We start from the raw sequence: 23,813 nt of genomic DNA, 5'->3' as shown, positions 1-23,813 counted from the left end.
CCTCAGCCTTGCTTCCCATGCCTGTCTTATATAGGTAGGCAAACCAACAGTAAGAGACCAAACCAAAAGATTGAGTAGAGAGAAATAATATCGTATATGCTCAAGTGTAAGCCAACCCAAAATTTTCAAAATAAAACTTTGAAAATCTTAGTTTGAAAATTTTGGGTTGGCTTATTTATACTCAAGTATATACAGTAAATATACTAGCCAAAAAAATGAAAACGCATATATAATTCCAGGTCTGCCACTGACTCTGCACTGCCCCTGTAGGGTTCTGGGAACTGCCCCTCCTAGCACGGAGTCGATTTTGGGGGCTCCTCAGGGGCTTTGTGGTTTTGCTTTGCTCCAGTTGCTGATCTGTTAGGTTCTCTTCTTGGTTTGCCCCACTATGGGGAGTTCAGACTGGACTCACTGCTATGTGACCCCAGTATTGTCCTCTGTCGCAGTGTGCTCCAGCGAGGGGATATCATGTCACAAGTTATTTTCGCCCCTACAGTCCTTCCTGTGCCTTAGCAGCTCCGTGCGTGGACATCATCCTCGGGGCTTGATGTGCTGACATGGGGGAAAGTCCCTCACTAGCTCTTTGTCTACTTCTGTGTGGGTGTGGCAGGCCAGCCCCTCTCCCCACCTGCAGGGCTAGTGTTGTCCTCAGTATCACATACTTCTAGGGAGGAGGTCAGTTTGCTAAAAATCTTTTCATGTGCCTATTTGCCAGCCTGTATCGTCTCTGGTGAAGGTCGATTCAAGTGCTCACCCGTTTTTGGTGATCTGATTTACCATGTGTTCTTACCATTGGATTTTGAGAGTTCTTTTCTTATTCTGGATATAAGCTCTTTGCTCTGTATGTGCTCTGACAATATTTTCTCCCATCTATAGCTTGTCTTTACATTCCCTCGCCAGTGTCTTTGGCAGGGGAAACATTTTTAGTTTATAAAATCCAATTGATCAGGTTTTCTTTCATGCATCATTTTAGTATTGTATGTTTTGTTTAAAATGCCAGCTTCGGTTGTTGTGAGTCTCTGTGTCTCAACCTCGGTACTTCGGTGGTTCGGAGGAGGAGGGGGAGGAGAAGGAGGAGGTGGGGTGGGGGGGGAGGGAGGTAGGTGGAGAAAGAAGATTTTGCCGCCACCGAAGGCGGAGGAGGGGGAAGACGGCCCAGAGCGACGCTGCCGTCCGCCCAACGGTCGGTGTCCGCGGCTGAGGCAGCGCGGCCGCAGCAGCCCCGTTTGATCTGTGGATGAAATGAATCATGATTTTCAAGCTCTTGCATTAGAACCTCGGGGAATGGGAGAGCTTTTACCGACCAAAAAGTTTTGGGAACCTGATGATTCAACAAAAGATGGACAAAAAGGCATATTTCTTGGGGATGATGAATGGAGAGAGACTGCATGGGGAACTTCTCACCATTCAGTGTCCCAGCCTATTACGGTACAGAGAAGAATTGGACAGGGTTTTCATGGAAACAGTGAAGTAAATGCAATACTGTCTCCCCGATCAGAAAGTGGAGGCCTTGGCGTGAGCATGGTAGAATATGTATTAAGTTCCTCTCCTGCTGAAAAATTGGATTCTCGATTTAGGAAGGGAACTTTTGGCACTAGAGATGCTGAAACAGATGGACCTGAGAAAGGAGATCAAAAGGGCAAGGCTTCTCCATTTGAGGAGGACCCAAACAGAGATCTTAAACCAGGAGAGGACGGTGATTCTAAAGTAAATGGCAGAGGTTTGCCAAATGGAATGGATGCCGATTGCAAAGAGTTTAATCGCACTCCTGGAAGCCGTCAAGCCTCTCCAACTGAAGTAGTTGAGCGCCTAGGCCCCAATCCTAATCCCCCAGAAGGATTGGGATCTCTTCCTAATCCTACAGCTAATAAACCTCTTGAAGAATTTTCAAATCCTGAAACTCAGAATCTGGATGCCATGGAACAAGTTGGCCTGGACTCCTTACAGTTTGACTATCCTGGTAATCAGGTACCAATGGACTCTTCAGGAGCTACTGTAGGCCTTTTTGACTACAATTCCCAGCAGCAGCTTTTTCAGAGGACAAATGCACTAACAGTTCAGCAGTTAACTGCAGCCCAACAGCAGCAATATGCGTTAGCTGCAGCTCAGCAGCCACATATAGCAGGTGTATTTTCAGCTGGCCTTGCTCCTGCTGCATTTGTGCCAAACCCATATATTATTAGTGCTGCTCCTCCAGGGACCGATCCATATACTGCAGCAGGATTGGCTGCAGCAGCAACATTAGCAGGTCCGGCAGTGGTTCCACCTCAGTATTATGGTGTTCCTTGGGGGGTGTATCCAGCCAATTTATTTCAGCAACAAGCTGCAGCAGTAGCAAACAACTCTGCCAATCAGCAAGCAGCATCACAAGCCCAGCCAGGACAGCAACAGGTTCTCCGTGCTGGAGCAGGTCAGCGCCCTCTTACCCCCAATCAGGGACAACAAGGGCAGCAAGCAGAGTCACTTGCAGCTGCCGCAGCAGCAAACCCAACTTTGGCTTTTGGTCAAGGCCTGGCTACCGGAATGCCAGGCTATCAAGTACTTGCTCCAACCGCCTATTATGATCAGACTGGCGCCTTAGTGGTTGGCCCTGGAGCCAGAACTGGCCTTGGAGCTCCGGTTCGATTAATGGCTCCAACACCTGTTTTAATTAGTTCAGCAGCAGCACAAGCTGCAGCAGCAGCGGCAGCTGGAGGAACTGCAAATAGTCTTACAGGCACCACAAATGGTCTGTTTCGGCCAATTGGCACTCAGCCACCACAACAGCAGCAGCAGCAGCAACAGCAGCAGCCAAGCACCAATCTGCAGTCTAATTCATTTTATGGGAGCAGTTCTTTAAGTAATAGTTCCCAGAGCACTTCTTTATTTTCTCATGGACCTGGTCAACCTGGAAGTGCATCTCTTGGCTTTGGAAGTGGTAGCTCTTTGGGTGCTGCCATAGGCTCAGCACTCAGTGGATTTGGTTCTTCAGGAGGACTAACAAATGGTAGTGGTCACTATATCTCTGCAGCACCTGGAGCAGAAGCAAAATACCGAAGTACTTCAAGCACTTCCAGTCTGTTTAGTTCCAGCAGCCAGCTCTTTCCTCCTTCTCGACTCCGATATAATAGGTCTGATATTATGCCTTCTGGCCGAAGTAGATTATTGGAAGATTTCAGAAACAACCGCTTCCCAAACCTTCAACTTAGAGACTTGATTGGACACATAATTGAGTTTTCTCAAGACCAGCATGGTTCTAGATTCATACAGCAAAAGCTAGAGAGAGCTACTCCAGCTGAAAGACAGATGGTATTTAATGAAATTCTACAAGCAGCTTATCAATTAATGACAGATGTTTTTGGCAACTATGTTATACAGAAATTTTTTGAGTTTGGGAGCTTGGATCAAAAATTAGCCCTGGCTACCCGCATTCGTGGTCATGTTCTACCTTTAGCCCTGCAGATGTATGGCTGCCGTGTTATTCAGAAAGCATTAGAGTCTATTTCCTCTGACCAGCAGGGTGAAATGGTGAAGGAGCTAGATGGTCATGTACTGAAATGTGTGAAGGATCAGAATGGAAACCATGTTGTACAAAAGTGCATTGAGTGTGTGCAGCCGCAGTCGCTGCAGTTCATCATCGATGCTTTCAAAGGACAAGTATTTGTGCTTTCAACTCATCCTTACGGCTGCAGAGTAATCCAGCGCATCCTAGAGCATTGCACTGCAGAGCAGACCTTACCTGTCTTAGAGGAACTCCACCAACATACAGAGCAGTTGGTGCAGGATCAGTATGGCAATTATGTTATTCAGCATGTCCTGGAACATGGTCGACCTGAAGACAAGAGCAAAATTGTTGCTGAAATCAGAGGCAAGGTCTTAGCTCTGAGTCAACACAAATTTGCCAGCAATGTAGTAGAAAAATGTGTTACTCATGCCTCCCGTGCTGAGAGAGCATTACTGATTGACGAGGTTTGCTGCCAGAATGATGGTCCTCACAGTGCCTTATACACCATGATGAAGGACCAGTATGCCAACTATGTGGTTCAGAAGATGATTGATATGGCTGAACCTGCTCAGAGAAAGATCATCATGCACAAGATTCGACCTCACATTACTACTTTGCGCAAATATACATACGGAAAGCATATACTGGCCAAGTTGGAAAAATACTATTTGAAAAATAGCCCAGATCTTGGGCCTATTGTAGGACCACCAAATGGAATGTTGTAAAGGGAAAGAAGATGATATAACTCTGTGAAAAGGGTTTTTTTGTTTTGTTTTGTTTTTATTTGTTTCGGAGGTTTTTTTTGTTTGTGAATTATCAAAACACAACTCAACCATGGATCTTCAATTTTTTTTTAAGCAAAGCTATTTATTGACTTTATTCATCCATTTGTAAATTTTTTTAAGGTTCTTGTGTATATTTGGGGTGGTGGTGGTGAATTATATAGCCAGCCCTCAGTGGAGACCTATCAGATTGACTTGCTAGCAAAGCACAGAATGCTTGTATATGATGTACCTGTATCCACACACACAGAAAACCTGTCACATATTTTGTAAATTTTTACCTTGTAAAGTCACAAAAATAGTTTTTAAGGGAAAAGTACAGTATTCTTTTAATAAACTGGCTCGCAGTCTGATAGGTCTTTAACCCCATAGCACAACAGGTTTCTAGAGATGTATATAGAATTATAGTCTTTTTTCTTTCTCTTTTGTTTCCCTAATGTGACACCTTTTATAACAGATTAGAAATCAACTGCATCAATATTATTAATATTTTAAATGAAAAGGTTAAGTTGTATTTTGGTAATTCACAAACTATCATGCAAATAAAAAACCCAGCAACTAAGACAAGAATTATCTGACTTGAGAAGAAAATAACCTACATTATTTACAATGGATGTGGTTTTAATACAAATACTTCCCCAAATGTCTCTGGCAATGTACAAAAGTATTGTATATACTTACATATGTAATTGTTGTAAGAAGTCGAGGAAAACAAAATCATGGTGACACTTCCATCCAGTTAAAATGCACTAAATGAAAAGTTAGATCCTATAGTAACTTTTCATTTTGGTCTGCAAAGAGAAAGTGGAAATTTGTATTTTCTTTTGCTTATAGAGTTACAAAGACAGGAAATGTTGGGCTTATTTTGCTTTCCCATAGTAGATCCAGAAAGGCATCAGAGAGAGGTAAAAGGGGCCACTGAAAAGCGAATGTGATAGCTCGCCATTTAAGCATGATTACATACTCGGCTAGCTTCTTCTGCTCCCTATGAATATCTGCATTGCGTGTGTAGTAATAGATGTAAGTTTATACTTTGAAAGCAAATCTTGTTTCCGTGTTTATTATAAAACCTTGATGATTTAGTAGTGATGCTTACCTTGGTTGTACAGGTGTACATTTGTAAACCTTCACGCTGTAAATGGAGTTTGTTTTATCTCTTTGGGAAACATTTGCATTTTAGTGTACATTTATGTCCCTGCCCTCTTTGACTTGGCATATAGTGTTGAATAATGTAAATTTATTTCTCCAAATCAAGAGTGATTTTTAAAAAATTTTTTTATCTTTATATGGTTTAGGAGGTATGAACCAGCTTTCTTTTTATTATTGTGATATACATTTTGTTTTATAACATAGTTGTTGACTGTTAATATGGTCGTGCTAGGTTTGGGTAGCGTTCAATTGAAGTCAGGGTATTGTGCATAATAGAAAGTATTGGATTGAGATATTTGGTTACCATGGAGGCCAATGCTTTTTCCATCTTATTAAATGTGATGTGACTTTTTTCTTTGTACAGAAGAGTACTGTATCTTTGAATAGCCTACTCCCAAGTAAGAGCAAATCTGTATGATAACATTTTTTTCTCTGGACATAAGACACAGTAACATATGATGTACATTTACAAGCGGCCTTATGTACATTTCCCAACAATCTTTTTAAGGCAAAATTGTGACCATATGTGTATAATTAAAATCGTTTTTAATCCTTAAAAAATAAATAAATAAATAAATAAATAAATAAAATGCCAGCTTCAATGAGAGATAATTCACATGACATATGAGTTACCTTCTTCAAGTATAAAAGTCGGTGTTTTTGTGTAATCAGCACGACACTCAGTTTTAGAGCATATTCATCTCTTCATAAGGAAACCCCATCCCCTTTAGCAGCTACTCTCCCGTTTCTCTTTAACCTATTCCCAAGCCCTGTTGCTGTCAGCTGCCGTCCACGTACCGCCGTGTGATGTGCCCACACATGCGGAGTAAAGCGCGCCCCGCCCTGTGCTCCCCCTCGATGGTGGCTTGGACCGTGTGATGCAGAGTGCTCAGAGGCTGATTTTGGGGATCGGTCACTAGGCCGCCTTACCAGCCTTCGTCTGGAAACTCCACTGAGACCTTCAGCAGCATGGCAGCAGTGACAGGTGGGGGGTGGCCCCTCCAAGAAGATGAGGGTTCTCTCCCTGAACGACCAATGCCGCTTCTTCTAGCCCTGGCAACCACCGTCTACCTTCTTTCTGTCGCTACGGAGTCTGCAGAGTCCCTATCACGGTGGTGGAGTCGTGCAATATGTGTCCTGCTGCCTTCACAGATTCCAGTGTTTTCAAAGTTCGCCCTGCAGGGGCGTGCTTTGTACCGTGTTCTTTCTAACGCTGAAGTCCCTGCGTGCTTGGCCGCATCTCTGAATAATCCCTTCATGAGACTCTTTCGCTTGGCGCCGCTGAGGGCAGTGCTGCTCTGCGGCTGGCAGGTCCTGGACGAATTCTGTGCGGGCTTGTAGTTGAGTTGATAAGGGCATCGAAAACCAAGAGCACAAAAATAATCACCAACTCCAGGAAAACAAAATAATTTGCAGTAGAGGAAAAGCTATACTTTTTTACCTTCATATAGTACTGTGAGCACGTATGTATAAACTAAATAATGAACATTGATTTGGTGAAATTGAGAGTTGTCGAAGTAAACTACAGTAGCTTTCAAGGCTTTACAATAATGCTCTGTTCTTTGAAACCATGTAACCAATTACTCCACCTCCAGACTCTGTGGTGGCCAGGCCCTCTGGAGCTGGACAGAGACCCCTTAGGTTCTGCCTGCCAAGACACTTCAGCCCCTGGGAGCTGGGTGACCCCATTTTTCTAGTCTGTCTGAGTGATGACTCACCCCTTGGCTTCAGCTTCCTCTGTTCTTCTGCCTCTGGGGCTTGGCAGGCCCACTTGCTTTGATGGCCATCCTACTGGGCAGCAGCCCCATGCTCTGGACCCGAATCGGCAATGTTGACTCTTTGAAACTTAAGTTGTGCCCCCTACTTTGAGATACAGGAAACCTTGGTCCACCCTGTGAGTCTGAGAAAGTCCAGTTTTCTATTCTCTTCCAGCACCACTACGCAGCTCCAGGCTACTCTAGAGGTGCATGGTCCTTTCCTTTTCTTGGAAGGGAACCATGTTGTTCTTTGGCCTCTTCTCTGCCTTGGAATTCCAAGAGGCAGACAGTCTCCTCCTTTCTCTATGCCCTTCCATCTAAACTAATGGGTTTTCTGCAGTGACCGTTGGCTAGAGCTCCGTGACAAGATTATTGTGTAGCCACGTCTTTGGTGAGCTTTCGAGGACAGGTGTCCTTGGTGTGTGCAACAGAATTTCCTAAAATTGCCCGTTCTGTTCTCATTTTGCACAGCTCATTTTCAGGTCCATCTTTTCCCTCTTCCATTTTGCTATAAGTGAAAGGAAAAACCCGTAAGCTCTTGATTAGACATCTCTTCAGTCAGATATTCATCATGCACAAGTGCTGTCGATGACCAGATAATCGACTGTAACTCAGACACGTTCTTTGCCACTGCATACGGCGAGTTGCGTTAAACGAAGCCTTCCTTTATCCTCCAATCCACATCTTTATTATTTTCTCTTCAAGACCCACAGAAGCCGATTGCATGTCCACATTTCTAGCAGCATTCTCTTGCTGGTGCCGTATGTAGTCTCTAAGATGATAGTCTTTCTGTATAGTCTCCTCACTTCATTCTGAGCCCTCACTGGAACTGCCTTTTACATCCATAGTTCCACAGTCTCCTCAAAGTCAATCGAGGCTTTTACTCTTAGGCACCTTAAAACGCTTACAGCCTCCACCCATTACCCAAGTCCAAAGCCACTTCCATAGTATAGGTACGTGCTAGAAAAGCACCCACCTCTTCCGGGTCCACAGAGCCGGCACTGCTGTACCCAACGACCACAGGTGAGTAGCTGTGACAAACACATTTATGCGCCCACGCTTTAGCAGGCTCGCAGTCCGAATGCAGGGTTCCAACCTCAGGGGAAGGCTTTCTCTCTCTCTGCTGGCTCTGGAGGAAGGTCCTCGTCTTTTCTGGGCTTCTGCTCCTGAGCGGTCTTCATGTGGTTTGGTATCTCTCTCTCCCATCTCAACTTCTTTTTTAGTATCATATTTAAGAGCTGGCTAATCCACAGTCACAAAGATTTCATCCTATGCTTCCTTTAAAAATACAGCTGTACGTTTCACACACACACACACACACACACACACACACAGTCTACTTTGATTCATTTAGGGTCAAGGTTAGTCAAGGTTCACTTCCTTGGACATGGACGTCCAATTGTTTCAATACCATTTGCTGAAAAGACTGTATTTTTCCCTTTAAATTGCCTCTGCACATTTGTTTAAAAAAACAATGTGACCATATTTCTGTGGGCATGTTTCTTTTCTTTTTATTGTGGTGATATTGAACAGGTTTTGAATAAATAGGTCAGTAGTGTTAAGTACATTTACAATATTGTGTAACCACTAATAATGTCTATTTCCAGATCTTTTTATCATGCCAAACAGAAATGCTACATCCAGTAAGCAACTCTTCTTTGTCTCCCCTGCCCAGTGCTTGATAACTCCTATTCTATTTTCTGTCTCTATGGATTTGCCTATTCTAGGTACCTTGTGTAAGTGAAATTATACAATATTTGTCCTTTTGTGTATAACTTGCTTCACATGATGTCTTTGAGTTCATTTTTTGGTACATTTTTATTGGGACATAATTCAGATATCACACAGTTAAAGAGCTCAAACAAATCAAGAGCAGTCATACTACCATTATTACAATCAATTGTAGAGTTATCCGTAGGTACTTTTTAATTTTGGTACTATAGTGAATGATACTGCACGTTTGTTTTGCTATTTGTTCATAGTTAGCTTATAGAAATAAAGTTTTAGCATATTGAATATATATTTGGTAATCTCAATCTTATTTCTGAAATGTACTATGTGCATAGTTCTGTAGTTTGAAAACAATGACAGTTTCACTTCTTTTGGGTGTTGATTTTACATAGGTGAGTCCTGCTGGTGTGACGCACTGCACACGGCAGCTCACCACGCGTCGCACTGGAAGCCACCGCTATGGAAGGAGAGCGATGAGCGTGCTCCCTTACAGAGGCGGCTGCAGTGACGAGCACCGATACAAGGCTGATAGAGCTGTGAGAGCCCCCAATAAAATGCTTTAAAGAGGAGAGAAAAATAATGGAGACAAGGTGTGACAGGGAGTGCAGGGTGGGGCAGCAGATAGGGGGGAAAGGGGATTGTGGGTGTGAGCAGTGAAGGGGGAGCACTGGAGCGGATTGTGGTTGCACAACTAATCGTGAAGGCGATTGAACCCCGGGGTGCTCTACGGTAGATGTGATGACCGTATGTTTCCCCTTGATGTGTAAAGTATGTGCCAATAGAGCTGGTGAGGGAACAAACAAACAAACAAACAAAGATGCACAGCCTCGGGAACTCGGGGGCACTTATTTCCACTCTGCTCCACAGCATCTCCGTGAGTCTGAATCCACTGGACTGCAGAGATGGGTTTTTCAGTTATTAATTTATTCCTGTCGACCTGTTCTTCAGACAGTGTTGAATAGAAGTGCTGAAAGTGATGTCTCTGCATCTATATTTCTTTCATTATTAAGTAGGATACTATCTGTAGATTTAATGTATACTCCACACTCGATACCAAACTCACCGCATTGAGTTGATTTGACTCATAGGGACTTTTATGACAGAGTAGAACTATCCTTTTGAAGTTCTCAGATTGAATCATGGAGCAAAAAGCCTCCTTTTTTCTCCTGCAGAATGTCTGGTGGGTTGAACAACTGACTTTATGGTTAGCAGTCCAACCTGTAACCCACTACCCCACCAAGGCTCCTAGATTTATATCTGTCACTCACTCACTCACTCACTCACTCACTCACTCACTCACTCACTGTCATCGAGTCAATTCTGACTTATAACAACTCTACAGAGAAAGTCGAATCGCCCGATGGGTTTCCTAGGCTTTCCATCTTTATGGGAGCAGGAAGTCTCATCTTTCTCCTTAGAAGAGGCTAGTAGGTTTGATCTGCTGACCTTGTGATTAGCAGTACTACCTCTAGTCCACTATGCCATTAGCGTGCCTAGATTATCTCTATAGAGCCATTTGTCATATTTGCATTTCTTTGTATTTCTTATTTCCAAAGTATTTTTCATGACTGGGTATTGAATTTTATCAGTGCTTTTCTATATCAAGATGATCATATGATTTTCCTCTTATCCTAGTAATATGGTAAAATATATTCATTTTTATTGAGGTGAAATAACATATAACAAAATTATTTTAAAGCACTTACTATAGTGACATTTAGTAAATTCACAGTGCTGTGTAACCATTACCTTTATCTAGTTCTGAAACATTTAAATTACCTCAAACGTCATGCCTGTTCTCACACACACACACACACACACACACACGCACGCACAGCAACACCGACTCCCTCCTGTCAGTCCTGACGCACAGCCACCCTAGAGGACAGAGGAGACCTGGGCCTGAGAGTGCCCGAGGCTCAGTCTTCACAGCAGGAATTGGCCTCATCTTTCTCCCGAGGAGTGGCTGCTGGGTCCACACTGTTGACCCTGCGGTTAAAACCCCAACACCTGACCAACCACAGCACCTGGGCTCCTCGTATCCATTAAACACCATCAATGACACCCCCAACTGAGCAATCACCAGCCTGCTTTCCCTCTCTGTGGTCTTCTCTATTACAGATACTTGATATTTTATATAAAATCATCTATTTTGTACAAAATTGTACATTGCATGGACAATTTGTTTCTGATTTTACTTTTAGGATAGTTTCAGGTTTCAGTATCGTTCCATTGGTAGCTGAATAATATTCCAGCGTGTGGATCGTCCACATCTTGTTTGGCATTTCCCATGGATGGGTCTCGAGGCTGTTATCTGCTGGCCATGGTCACCGTTGCTGTTACTGAGTGGGGCTCAGCTCCTAGGACCCTCTGAACAAAGCGCTCCTGGGCCCGCACCCTCCTCGGAGTTGTCCCCCTGGTTGAGCCCCTGCTATGTTCATTCATCTTGTCAACCATCCACTTTAGCAAGCATGACGCTCTTGTCCAAGGACTGGTCTCTGCTAATACCTTATCCACAGCACCGAAGACTTGCCATCTTTGCTCTAAGGAACCTCCTGCTTGAACTTCATCCAAGACAGGTTTCTTTGTTCTTCTGGCAGTCCATTGGCTCTTTGGGCTTTCTTCACCAGCACCGTAATTGAAGGACACCGATTCTGCCGCCGTATTGTTGGTTTATTGCCCAGCTCCCACATGCTTATGGGATGATTGAAAATACCTTGGCTTGAGTCAGGTGCACCTTCCTCCTCGAAGTGCTGTCTTTGCTCTGGAAAACTTTCAAGAAGCAGATTTGTACAGTGCGCTCCATCGTTCGACTGGAGGACTGCTGCTTCCACGAGCTTTGATGGTGGACCGGAGCTAGCTGAAATCTTTGACAGCCTCGGTCATTTTCCTGTTTATCACGATGTTCCCTATTGGTTCCGTGGTAAGGACTCTGGTTTCCTTTATATGGAGTTGGTACCCACACTGAAGGCTGCAGTTAGGGCTTCGGGGCCTTTTTCGCTCTCAGCGAGCAAGGCTGTGTCGTTTTCATATCAGGTTGTTAACAAACATTCCTCCAATCCTGATACCAGGTTTTTCTTCAGCTAGTGTAGCGTCTCAAATGATTGCTGAGCACACACATTAAGTAAGTGTGAAAGGCTATAACCCTGCACGACATCACACCTTCCTGATATTAGCCATGCTGTGCTCCATTGTCCTGTCCCAGTGACGGCCTCTTTGTCGGTGTACAGCTCCAGATGGATACAGTGAACTGTTCTGAAACTCCCGTTCTTCACATTGTTATCCGTAGTTCATATGAGCCACACAGTTCAATGCTGTTGTATAATCAATAAAGCACAAGGTTTATTGTCATTTTTCTATTCTCTGCTTTCCACCAAGATCCATCTGATGTCAGCACTGACGTCCCTTAGGCTGTGTCCTCTTCTGAATTTGGCTTGAATCTCTGGCAGAGCTCCTGTCAGTGTACTGCTACAATTGTCTGTGAATGATCTTCAGCAGAATTTTATGTGCATGTGAGCTTAATGATCTTGTCTGATAATTTCCCCATTCCATTGGGTCACCTTTCTTTGAAACGGGCACTACTAAATATCTCTTCCAATTGTCCGTTAGCAAAATAGATGTCTTCCAAATTTCTTGACTAGATGAGTAAGTACTTCCAGTACTGCATTTTTGAGACATTTCCATTGGTATTCCATCAATTCCTGGAGGCTTGTTTTCTTGCTAATTCCTCCAGAGCGGCTTGGACTTCTCCTTTCAGTACCGTCCAGTGTTGATCACATGCCACCTCTTTAAATAGTGCTGTGTTCACCAGTTCCTTTGTTACAGGGACTCTGTTCCTGCCATCTTCTTTGGATGCTTCCTGCATCATTCATTCCCCCCCCACCCCCCACCCCGTCCTTTCAGTTTGAGGTGTGCTGAGTATGTGCTCCTTTTCCAACAAACTCCAGATGTTTTCACATGTCATTGGAGTGCTTTGTCTTCTTGAGCTTCCCTTTGAAATCTATGTCCAGGTCTTTCCCGTCATCAGTTCTTTCATTTCATTTAGCTACTCTGTATGCAAGAGCAAGTTTCAGCCTTCACTCACTCCCAATTTGATTTTATTCTTTTGTTCTTGTCTTTTTAATGACCTTTTGGGTTCTCTAGAGAAACAAAACTAATGAAGCTCAGATACATATTGTGTTTGTGTGTGTGTGTGTGTGTGTGTGTGTGTGTGGAGATGTATATCAAGGAAATGGGAAATGCTTCACTAAGTTGAAGTGAGCAAGTGGCAAGTTCATGGGTCATTTATTATGTTAGAGATTCTCTTGGCTCATATAGCCACAGGGACTGATGAACCCAAGAACAACAGGAAGATGACTGACAGGTCAGGCTTGTGGCTGCAAAGAAGTGATTGAATCCAAGATCATCATGTAAGATAGCACGATACTGACAACTTCCAGCATCCATGGGCAATGCTGCAGGTCATTGGCTTAAGTCCAGAGAACCAGAGGTTGATGAGTCAAATGGAGGATGCAGACGCAGCAAAAAGCAAGCAAGTTTTTCCACAGTGTCTGCTTGTCTTGGAAGCAGGGCACACCCTCAAGCAGCTCTCATCATGGGGTTACAATGTCCTAACAACCATGCCACTGAGAATCCTAGCCCTGGCCACGCTAGAGCCTTATCCCCTCAGCGTCTCGGTAGATTGACCCTTTGGTTGTCATATAATACCCTTTCACATCTTTTCAAGTGCTTTTTAGCTTAGTCTACTTATTAGAGATTATTTATTATTGCCACTCCTGTTCTCTTAGGTTACTGTTATCTTAATATATATTCTATCCTTTGACTTCAGCTTATTTATGTTTTTGTGTTTCAAGTGTGTCTCCTGTGTGTGTGTGTGTGTGTGTTTTCCTTTTGTCCATTCGGCCACTCTTGTTTCTTAACTGGTGCATTTCAACCTCTTACATTCACTGAGATGATCAATATGTAAGATGCGCTGCTGCCAGTTTGTTAAGCTGTGTGTGTTATAGTCTCATTGTCTCATTACTTTTCTAGGTTGTGTTACTTTTGTTTGAGTTTTCATTTCCTTAAGTGGGGATTTTGGTTTTTGCTGAGTTTTTTATTTCCTTCTGTATCTTAGTGAGTAGATTTATTTTTTTGGTTACTCAAAAATTTACCTTATCTTCCTGTTGTATGACAACCCAGGAAAAAGACAAAGCTTTCTACTCCTGTAAAGGGTTACAGTCTCATAAACCCACAGGGGAAGTTCTTCCTATGTTCTACTGCGAGTCAGAACTGACTCAGTGGCAGTGGGTGAGTTACAACAGTCTGCTTTACTTTGATACTGCATCAACCTCTCTCCATATGGACGTTTTAAAACTTCCTTTTGAAGTCTTTGTCGAGTCACATCCTTTGCTCTGTTCTCGGCTTTGTAGCTTTCTTTTACTTTTGAAGGTCCTTCTGTGGGTCGATGCCTGGGTGGTGCTCTCGTGTGTCTTTATCTCAGGTTGTTTCTGAGACTGATTTCTGTCCAAAGGACTCCCTTTCATATTTCTTGTAGGGCTGGTCTGGTTACAAATTCCCTTAATTTTGGCTTGTTTGGGAATGTCTTAATTTCACTCTTGGTTTTGAAAGACACTTCTAGATATGTGATTCTTTTTAAAAAATGGCTTATTAGCAAATAATTCACTTCCATAATTCAGTCATATTAAAAGAGTTGTGTAATCATCACTACAATCAGTTCTAGAACACTTTCTTCATTTTTGTACTCATTTTCCTCGTTTTTTGTACTCATTATTAGCTCACTATTTTCCGCCTCCCTCCTCTCCCATACACCCAATAAACCATTAATTCAGTAACTATCTCTATAGATTTACCCAACCTGGATTTCATATAGGATCCCTGGTGGTATAATGGTGTTATGTGATCCACAATGTCAGCAGTTCTAAATCACCAGTTGCTCCATGGGCAAAAGATGAGGCTTTCTACTCTTGTCAAGAGTTACAGTCTTGAAAATCCAGTGGGGAAGTTCTACCCTGTCCTATAGGGTTGCTATGTGTGTTAGGCAGGATTCTTTAGAGAAACAAAACCAGGACACTTAGGATTAGATAGATAGATAGATAGATAGATAGATAGATAGATAGATAGATAGATAGATAGATAGATAGGTAGATAGGTAGATAGATAGATAGATTTATTTATACAGCACAAAGGAATATAATAGCTAATTAGTCCACACAGCAGTACAAAGAGCTCAGTTCAACTCACTTCAGTGGAACAGTTAATGTACTGGAAGTCCGTCAGCTCATGAGCACTGCTGGGTTCGAGGTCAAGAAAGCAGACAGCTGAGTCTTCCCTCGGGCAATGTAGGTAGAGTCCCCAAACATCAGGATAGGTCACCAACAGTCAGAAGTCAGGAGCTTAGCAAAGCAGGCCTAGGTGGGATATCAGACTCAAGCAATGCTAGACGACAGGATCCACCAGCCTCAAGCTCAAGCTACATACACACCAGCAGTGCGGCAAAGCAGTTCTCGAAGGAGCCTCAAGCTCTAGGGACACGATCCATGGGTTGGCTTGTCCCACAGGAAGTGTAGCTCACAGGTTGAGGCAGAGAACTAGCTGAAGCAGCTGCATGCTGGTCTGATCACCAGACAGCAAGAGAGAGAGGAGCAGACCTTGCCGAGCCATTTAGCTCTTTGCCCTCCAATCAAACTGCAACCTGATTAATCCCACATGTTCCTATTGGCCAGGTTGGCACAAGAAAACTACCTACCTATCACATTATGAGTAGGTAACAACTCCTTGGCAGTGAGGTTTTGTTTTTTTTAATCATATACTAGAACACATACAAAGCAAACAAACGAAAAATTTAATTACAAAAATGGAAATAAAGACCAACAATAATGAAAAAGCCATAAATAGTAAACACTAGAGCAAATTTTAAAATGAGTCAAAGGGAGATAAAATAATCAGGTATTACATTTTAACCTAATTGCATGTCAAAATTGAGTTTACAATACTCTGATATCAATGGTATTCCCATCCCTCAACTATTGTCAGAGGAAATTCACTAGAGGCTTAATCCATGGTAGGAACCCTGTAGATGGAGACCATTCTCCCCTTTGGATTTGGATTTTATTATTTATCCTCTTTGGATCCCATAGACTGGTGTGCTTCTCCCATGTGGACTTAGTTGAAGCCTCACTTACATGGCTGCTTGTTTGAAGACATGCCTTTATTACCATAGATGCTGTTCTTTTTGATAGCCGAGCACCATCTACTTTCTTCACCATACTTGGTACTCATATCTTCAGTGATTTCTTCATGAAGGTGTCTGTGATTCTTGGTTGACAATTCTTTCCTTTCATGGTTTTATATATACCATCCCTTTACCTTCTTGCTTGCATGATTTCTACTGAAGAATTAGAGTTCAGTAATACTGATTTTCCTTTGTAGGTAATAATTGTTTTTTCATGAACTTCTTTTTTGTTTGTTTTGAAAATTTGATTACAATATGTATTGGTGAGTTTCATGTAGGGTTTACCCTACTATTTGTTGAGCTTCTTGGACAGAAATGTTCTTGATGTGCCTAATAGTAGTGGAGTTTTCTGCCATTATGTCTTCAAATTTTCTCTGTATACTTTCCTCCACTTCTGGAGCTCCTATTAGCAATCCATTATTCCTGATGGTGATATCCCACATAACTTTAGGCTTTTTGCTTTTCTGTGTTTTAAATTTTATTTATTTATGTTGGTTTTTTGCTTTTCAATCATTGTTTTGTCGGCTTGTTCCTCAAACAGATGAGGATCAAGGGAGTTTTCCTTTCTTTTGCTGATTCTTTCTTGATTCAATTCTTCTGTGTCCTTCATTGAGTTATTTATTTATGATATCTTATATGGTTTCTATTGTCTGCTTATTATATAATTTTGTTCTTGTATTGTTTTCCCAAAGACTACATTCTGTGGTGTACATTACACCTCAACATAAAGAAAACCAAAATCCTTGCAATTAGACCAATTATCAACATCATACTAAATGGAGAAAAATATTGAAATTGTCAAGGATTTCATTCTTCTTGGATCCCCAATCAGCACCCATAGACGTAGACAAGAAATCAAACAGTGTATTGCACTGGGAAAATTACTGCACATCTTCTGCAAAAACCTCTGAAATACTTTAAGCGTTAAAGGTGTGCCCAACTCAAACAATAGTATTTTAAAAATTATTTCATGTACATGTGAAGCTGAACAATAAATAAGACTCAAGAATAATTGATGCCTTCGAATTAGATTGTTGGTGTAGAATACTAGATGGATTTTAGAAGAATGAACAGATCTATCTTGGAGGAAGTCCACTCAGGATGCTCCGTAGGTGTGAGGATGAAAGGACTTTTGTCTCATGTATTTTGCACGTTACCAGGAGGGACATGTCCCTGCAGAAGACTGTTCCTCAGATACATTGACACTGTGGGTCCAAACGTGGCAGTGAGTAGGAAGCTGGTGCAGGACGGGGCAGGGTCACGGAGGGCAGCTATGAGTGGACCGCATCTAATAAGAACAACAGTGTTCCTGAACTATCATAGGGTTTTGTGTGTATTGTGCTAGATGTCTTTGAGGATCGATATGTATATATTTTTTAAATTCCTTTTCAGGTAGTTTATTACCATTTCTGCACACACATTTTTATTTTCTCAATTGTTTGAGGCATCTTTTTGCTGTGTCTTTATATGGGAGTTGTTCTTGTCTGCTGTCTCTGACGTTTGGCAGTATCAGGCAGGCCACTCAGGAAGTCTGAGCAGAGTGTCTTTGAATCTCTATGAAGGAACCCTGTCAAATGGATGAAGTTGGCGCACTGTGTGTGCACATACTGGCATCTCATTGGGGAGTGGGGTTGTTGTGTTAGTCTGGGTACATTAGAGAAACAAATCCACAGAAACTCATATGTGTAAGAGAGAGTTTTATATAAAGGGTAAGTGCACATCAAGAAAACATCCCAACCCAGTCCTGCCCAAGCCCACAAATCCAACATTAGCCCATATCCAACACCAATCCTCAAAGTCTTCCTCCATCTCACAAAACACATGCAATGACGCTGACTGCAAGAGGAAAGCTGAATCAGTGATGTGTAAGCATCTCAGCGCTGGCAGGGGTCTCCACAGGGCTGCTCCAGCACCCAGGGCTGCATCAGGGTAGGTCCATGAGGCTTCTCTTCAGGGAAGTCATGCAGGAAGTGAGCCTTGCAAGCTGAAGCAGGAAACTGGCTAAGGCAGCTGCACCCTGGTCCACCCATCTGAGAGCAAGAGACCGGAGAACTAGAAAGGTGAGGCTCGCCAAGCCATTTATCTCTCTGCCCTTCAATTAACCCCACATGTGTTTATCGGTCAGGTTGGCACAATAAACTTTATCTCGGGTGGCAAGGGGTTTGAGTACAAGTGCCCATAGACTGCAGGAATTGTTTGGGTGTGGAATCTGGGCTGTTGTGCTGGGCGGAGGTTAATTGAAGGGACTAGGTTCTCCTCATTGGGCGAAGGTGTAGCCAATGCCGTCAGGATGTGGCTGGAATTGCTGGTAACATGATGTGTCTGGCTGACTGGGCTTTGGGGGGTGGATACGGGAACCAGTTGTCCTTGTTTCTGGGTCAGGTGCTCTGTGTCTGTACTAATAGTTGCCATGTGATTGGGGTGAAGGTGCCTCTCCGTGATTCACTATGGATTTATCTGCACAGCATCCCTGTTTCCTGTTGGGTGTTCCTTACAGGGGCCCTGCTGTATTCCTTTGCTGAGAGCGTTGCTCTTATTTTATCAAGATGGCCACACTGCACCAAGCTTGTTAGTAGGGCACCTGTGACCCATAAATCTTACTCACTGTTTTCATTTTCTTTTTAAGACCTTTTGGTGCCTGATCTAATTCTTCGTTCTCTTTGTACTCTTCTAAGTACCCAGATTGCCATCCGTATGTGTTTCACTTGGTTTATCAGTTAGCTCTTCGCTATAAGGGATTGGAGAGGTGTATGTGACAAAGCCACTGTTTGGGCTGTCTCAGTACATTAAGGAATGTAGAAAAGCAAGCCACATGAGATACATGGATATTCCCTCCACAAGTCTTAAGATTGAAATAGCTTTTAGACTAACTTTCCACCATCTGACACTTGAAAGTGAGGACATCCTTGGGGAACAGGAGGGAGCGTTCCTGGGAGGTTAATGAGGTTGGCTGCGCAGGGGTCTGGTTCATTATAAGATGCCAGGATGTTTCGGCACATTGTCCAGGCTTTGGAAAATCAGAAACAAACTTTCCATTGAGTTGGTACTGACCCACATCGGCCCACAGGACAGATGGATGGTTCCTGGGGTTTGTGACCGTCAGTCTTTGTAGGACAGCCTCGTCTTTCTCTGAGGGGCTGGCTGGTGAGCTCGAATGGCCACCCTACAGTTAGCAGCACAAACGCTTACCGACTGTGGTCCAGCTCTTCTTCCCAGCCTTCGGAGACAGGGTGAATTTTAACAATCTGATCCTCCAAAGTACATTTTTTAAAATGTCCACAGCTTAACAAGAAGACACACCCATTTAAAGACTAGGCCATGCCTGGACAGACATTTGACCAGCAACCAGTACTGTGTCTTTCTCTCTGAGGCACTGCCAAGCTTTCCCACAGAGGCTGGACCGGCTGTGCGTGAGGATTCATTTCTCCGCCTCTTCACAAACACTTGTTATTTCCATTGTGTTTGTTTCTTGTTGTAGCCATCCACATGAGTATGGATTTTCCAAAAATATTCATGTGTTTTAGATTGAGAATTTAAAATACACACACAAAATTTACCACGGTGGCCACTTTAAAAGTGTGCAATTCAGTGGAATTGAGTACATTTACAATGTTGTGGAGTCTGGTTTTAAGAATGGTAACTTGGAATTTGCTGTTGTGGAAGGATTTATGCCAGTGGGTGTGACTGGGCTGTCTCTCGCTGAGTCTCTCAAGAGATGCAGGTTGCCTGCTGGTAACCACTGCTACCAGGGTACAGAAGCAACAGGCTCCACCCTTTGCCCCCTGCAGTGGTTCTCCCTTTGCCCCCTGCACTGGTTCTCCCTCTGCCCGCTGCACTGGTTCTCCCTCTGCCCGCTGCAGCAGTTCTCCCTCTGCCCGCTGCAGCGGTTCTCCCTCTGCCCACTGCATGTTCCTTCATCCATCATCCTAGGACCCAGTGTCAGGTGATTTAGGCAGAAGCCTTTCCTTAACATGTGTCACACGATGAGAGCCAGACCAGATCTAAATCCCCGAGAGTTGTTTGTCTTCCAGACATTATAAAGCAGCTAACATCACTATCAACGTCTACATCATCAACAAGCCTTGGCTCTTCTCACTGGCCTGGTGCTCCAGAATTCATTCAGTCACCACCGATAACGTTAAGCTCCTGAGCCAGATGAATCACCCTCTCTTCTTTATGGTGAGCTTGTCCGTGTTGTTCCTGTAAGCCTGTACAATCGGGGTCTGCATCCTCCCCCCAGCCCTGCACTGCCCAGACATGCTATCCGTCCATCCACAGAGATTTCCCTCCCCTTCCCCAGGTCCTGCTGTGATTTCCAGGGAGAGATGCATTATTGATAGAATCACGCCCAGGCCCACGCGCTCCGGGAGGTTCTCCAGATGTGTTACATTTCTTAGTGCCTGATTGGCCACAGAAAATCACATGGCAAGGTTTGGGTTCAAAGTGAAGGAGAAACAGCTCACCGCTTATGGCGAGCGAGGTGCTCCGGGGCCGGTTTGTAAAGAGTGTGCCGCCGCCACCGCACCCAGTTTCATTGAGAACATTTATCTAGTCGCAGTTTGCCACAGCGACGTCAGGTACTTCCTTTGAGGAGCTTCAGCTGATGGAATTCTGTGTTCCCTTGCTAATTGAAACCCCAAGGGAGACAGCTATGATCTCTCATTTTTGTCTTCAAAGTGGGAGAAGAAGGTCATGGGGGATCATCTGAATGATGGGGTCTTATTCTACTCACGCTCTCAGAGTCCTGCCCACACCCTCCCCAAAGGCAGCTTCTTTTCATAGTGACTGATTCCGCCTTGATAGAATTCTTCAGAGAATTTGACCTCGTTTCTCCTTGGAAATGCCATCCTTTTTCCCACTCAGGTTTTTTAGCTGTAAGTGATAGTGAATAACATCACATAATCACAATAACAAGTACAACTGGCCTAAACCATTGGCAGTCGAGGAGAGCAGGCTCTTGGAGAACCTGCTGGGCGTCCTGGGGCAAGCAGCAGGCCAAGGCTTCAGTCAGCATGTTTCCCTTAAGGAACTCGGAGCCTTGGTTAGTGGAGGTTCCCTGAGTTGCCCCTGTACCTGGCTTTCTGGATGGTGTAAGGTGTGAAAATACCCTTAAAATGCTTAGAACAGACTCACTTTCTCATACTCACTCTCTCACTCCCTCCCTCACTCACTCACTCACTCTCTCACTCACTCTCTCACTCAATCACTCCCTCCCTCCCTCACTTACTCAATCACTCTCTCACTCACTCCCTCCCTCCCTCCCTCCCTCACTCACTCCCTCCCTCCCTCTCTCTCTCACTCAATCACTCACTCCCTCACTCTCACTCACTCTCTCACTCACTCACTCACTCACTCTTCACTCACTCTCTCTCACTCACTCCCTCCCTCTCTCACTCAATCACTCACTCCCTCACACTCACTCACTCACTCTCTCACTCTCTCTCAATCACTCACTCACTCCCTCCCTCTCTCTCAATCACTCACTCCCTCCCTCACTCCCACTCACTCTCTCACTCAATCACTCACTCACTCACTCTCTCTCACTCACTCACTCACTCTCTCACTCAGTCACTCACTCACTCCCTCAATCACTCACTCACTCTCACTTACTCTCACTCAATCACTCCCTCCCTCACTCACTCTCTCACTCTCTCACTCAATCACTCACTCCCGCACTCACTCTCTCTCAATCACTCACTCACTCTCACTCAATCACTCACTCCCTCACTTACTCACTCACTCTCTCAATCACTCACTCACTCTCACTCCCTCACTCACTCTCTCACTCAATCCCTCACTCACTTTCTCTCACTCACTCCCTCACTCACTCACTCATTCCCTCACTCTCACTCACTCTCTAAAACAAAAGAAAAAATGCTTAGAATGCTTGCCTCTTGTTTCCACTGTGATCATCATTGATCCTTTGTGTCATTATTAATAATCATACTCAGACCCAGGTCAGACCTGAGACAGGGTAGATAGTGGTCTGAGAAAGAAACATACCAGCTCGAGTGTTAGCAAGTGAAATTGGAAGCAAGTGATGGAGTTGGAAAGGGAGGAGCCACGTAACAGGGTAGGAGCCGGGTGGTTCAAGTGTGGTGTGGGGAGCAGGGCCATGGGAAGTGAAAGGGTGTCGTTTCCACATGCTGACTGGAAGCATGAGGACAGGAACAATGGTTCTCTAACACTGGTTCACAGACTAGTTGCTTTAACATCACCCAAGGAGTTTGTTTAAAAATACAGAAATTTTGATTCCTTAGGTCTATCGGGAGACCCAGGAATCTATTACTAAAAGCTGTCCAAGTAGAGTCAGACAGCCACGTCTGGACACCCATTCTGTGGAACCGCAGCCTAGAAGGCGAACCCAGTCGGTAGTCTGGTGCAGAACAGATTTGTTATGGGACTCCTCTGGGGCTGAACTTGTCATCTATGTACCGGTAATAGGGAGCATTTTCTGTGCAGTGGCTTCCTAGGCGTCTGCCCTGAGGGTCGGGGAAGATAGGAGGTGCTGAGTGTTTGGTCCCTGCCTGTGTGAAGGGCAGCTCCTAGGATCGCGCCCGGCCGGTACTACCTGCTTGAGACCACCGTGTTCATCAGTTGACTTCACTGGGGTTGCTCTGCTTCTGTCCCTCTGCTGGAGTTGGCCACAGACAGGGGAACTTGGCCCACATGACCAAAATCCCTTGTACCTACACAGTCCTTTAACCACGATTTATTTCATATTTTACAGACTCCAAGGCACTATATGTACATATGGCTTCTTATAGATACTATTTCTGCAGTTCTCATTTTTTTCATATTTTATTTTCATTGGTAAGTCGATATTTAAAATTTTGAATGATTGCTTTCCCCAAATAAAAAATAATTGTTATTCTTTAAAGAAAGCTGTTCTTATAGAAAGTGAATGAGGGTGGGGGGAGTTTCATTCTTCCTGTAATCTTATTTGGAAGTTTCTCCGGAGGATGGGGTTTATTAAGATGGATTTGTTTCTTCTCATGCTTCTCCCTCCCCTACTTTCTCCCCAACATTAGAAAATATTTTAAAGAGACGCTCTCTCACTGAGCTTAGCCAATGAGAGCAACTCTGTGGGTTCCATATGTGGCTCCTGGGAGCGGGCAGAGGCTGAAGGCTGTGCCTACCTTCCCTGAAACGGGGCGGCACGAGGTGGTGTGCACAGCCAGTCTGCCCTTTGGGAGGCTGGCTTTTAGCTCGGGCTCTACCCCTCGGCTGTGAGGTGGGAAAGGAATGCCCCTCTCTGGGCCGTAAGGGTTTTCGTTGTTGCTTTGTCTATCCAAAAAAAGAAATAAGTTGAGACGTTTCCGAGAAAAGCCTACAGGATGACCTGGTTCGGGGTGAAAATGGGGAGCATTCTGGTTGAGGGAGGTTAAAAAGCGCATGGTAGTGTGGGTCTCATCATGGCTCATCATTTCTTCACTGGTGATTATTCCTGCCAAGGTGGGTGAAGAGCATACACTCTTGACTCCAGTGAGAATTGGGCTTGGGAATATTTCTTTTCTGCCAGACACCTTGACTTCTCCCTGTGAAACTCATGAGTGATTGGCTTTCTTTCCAGGTGGAAAGAAAGGCAACGAGAGGACACCTTCATAAGAAATATCTGTCGAGGTAAAGTAAAAGACCTGTCACACTCCTTCGCCACCACCTCAGCTCATTGCCTC

General features: G+C 44.0%; 2 protein-coding genes across 2 annotated transcripts in view; both read left to right on the top strand.

Moving 5' to 3' along the window:
• Positions 1–22,954, top strand: part of GDPD4 (glycerophosphodiester phosphodiesterase domain containing 4) — an 88,799-nt gene extending 65,845 nt beyond the window's left edge. The window contains exons 13-14 of the mRNA XM_075547786.1: positions 20,169–20,316; positions 22,868–22,954. Coding sequence (XP_075403901.1) covers positions 20,169–20,316; positions 22,868–22,954 — 235 coding nt within the window. The remainder of the gene's footprint in view (positions 1–20,168; positions 20,317–22,867) is intronic.
• On the top strand, positions 1,095–5,486 carry LOC142444938 (pumilio homolog 2-like). Its single transcript, XM_075546330.1, has one exon. The coding sequence runs from the start codon at positions 1,243–1,245 to the stop codon at positions 4,207–4,209; it is 2,967 nt and encodes a 988-aa protein (XP_075402445.1). The 5' UTR covers positions 1,095–1,242; the 3' UTR covers positions 4,210–5,486.
• Positions 22,955–23,813: the final 859 nt, after the last annotated feature.

This window comes from Tenrec ecaudatus, chromosome 4 (genome assembly GCF_050624435.1).
Source record: "Tenrec ecaudatus isolate mTenEca1 chromosome 4, mTenEca1.hap1, whole genome shotgun sequence".
Taxonomy (NCBI): Eukaryota; Metazoa; Chordata; class Mammalia; order Afrosoricida; family Tenrecidae; genus Tenrec; species Tenrec ecaudatus.
This window is presented reverse-complemented; position numbering and strand designations above follow the sequence as displayed.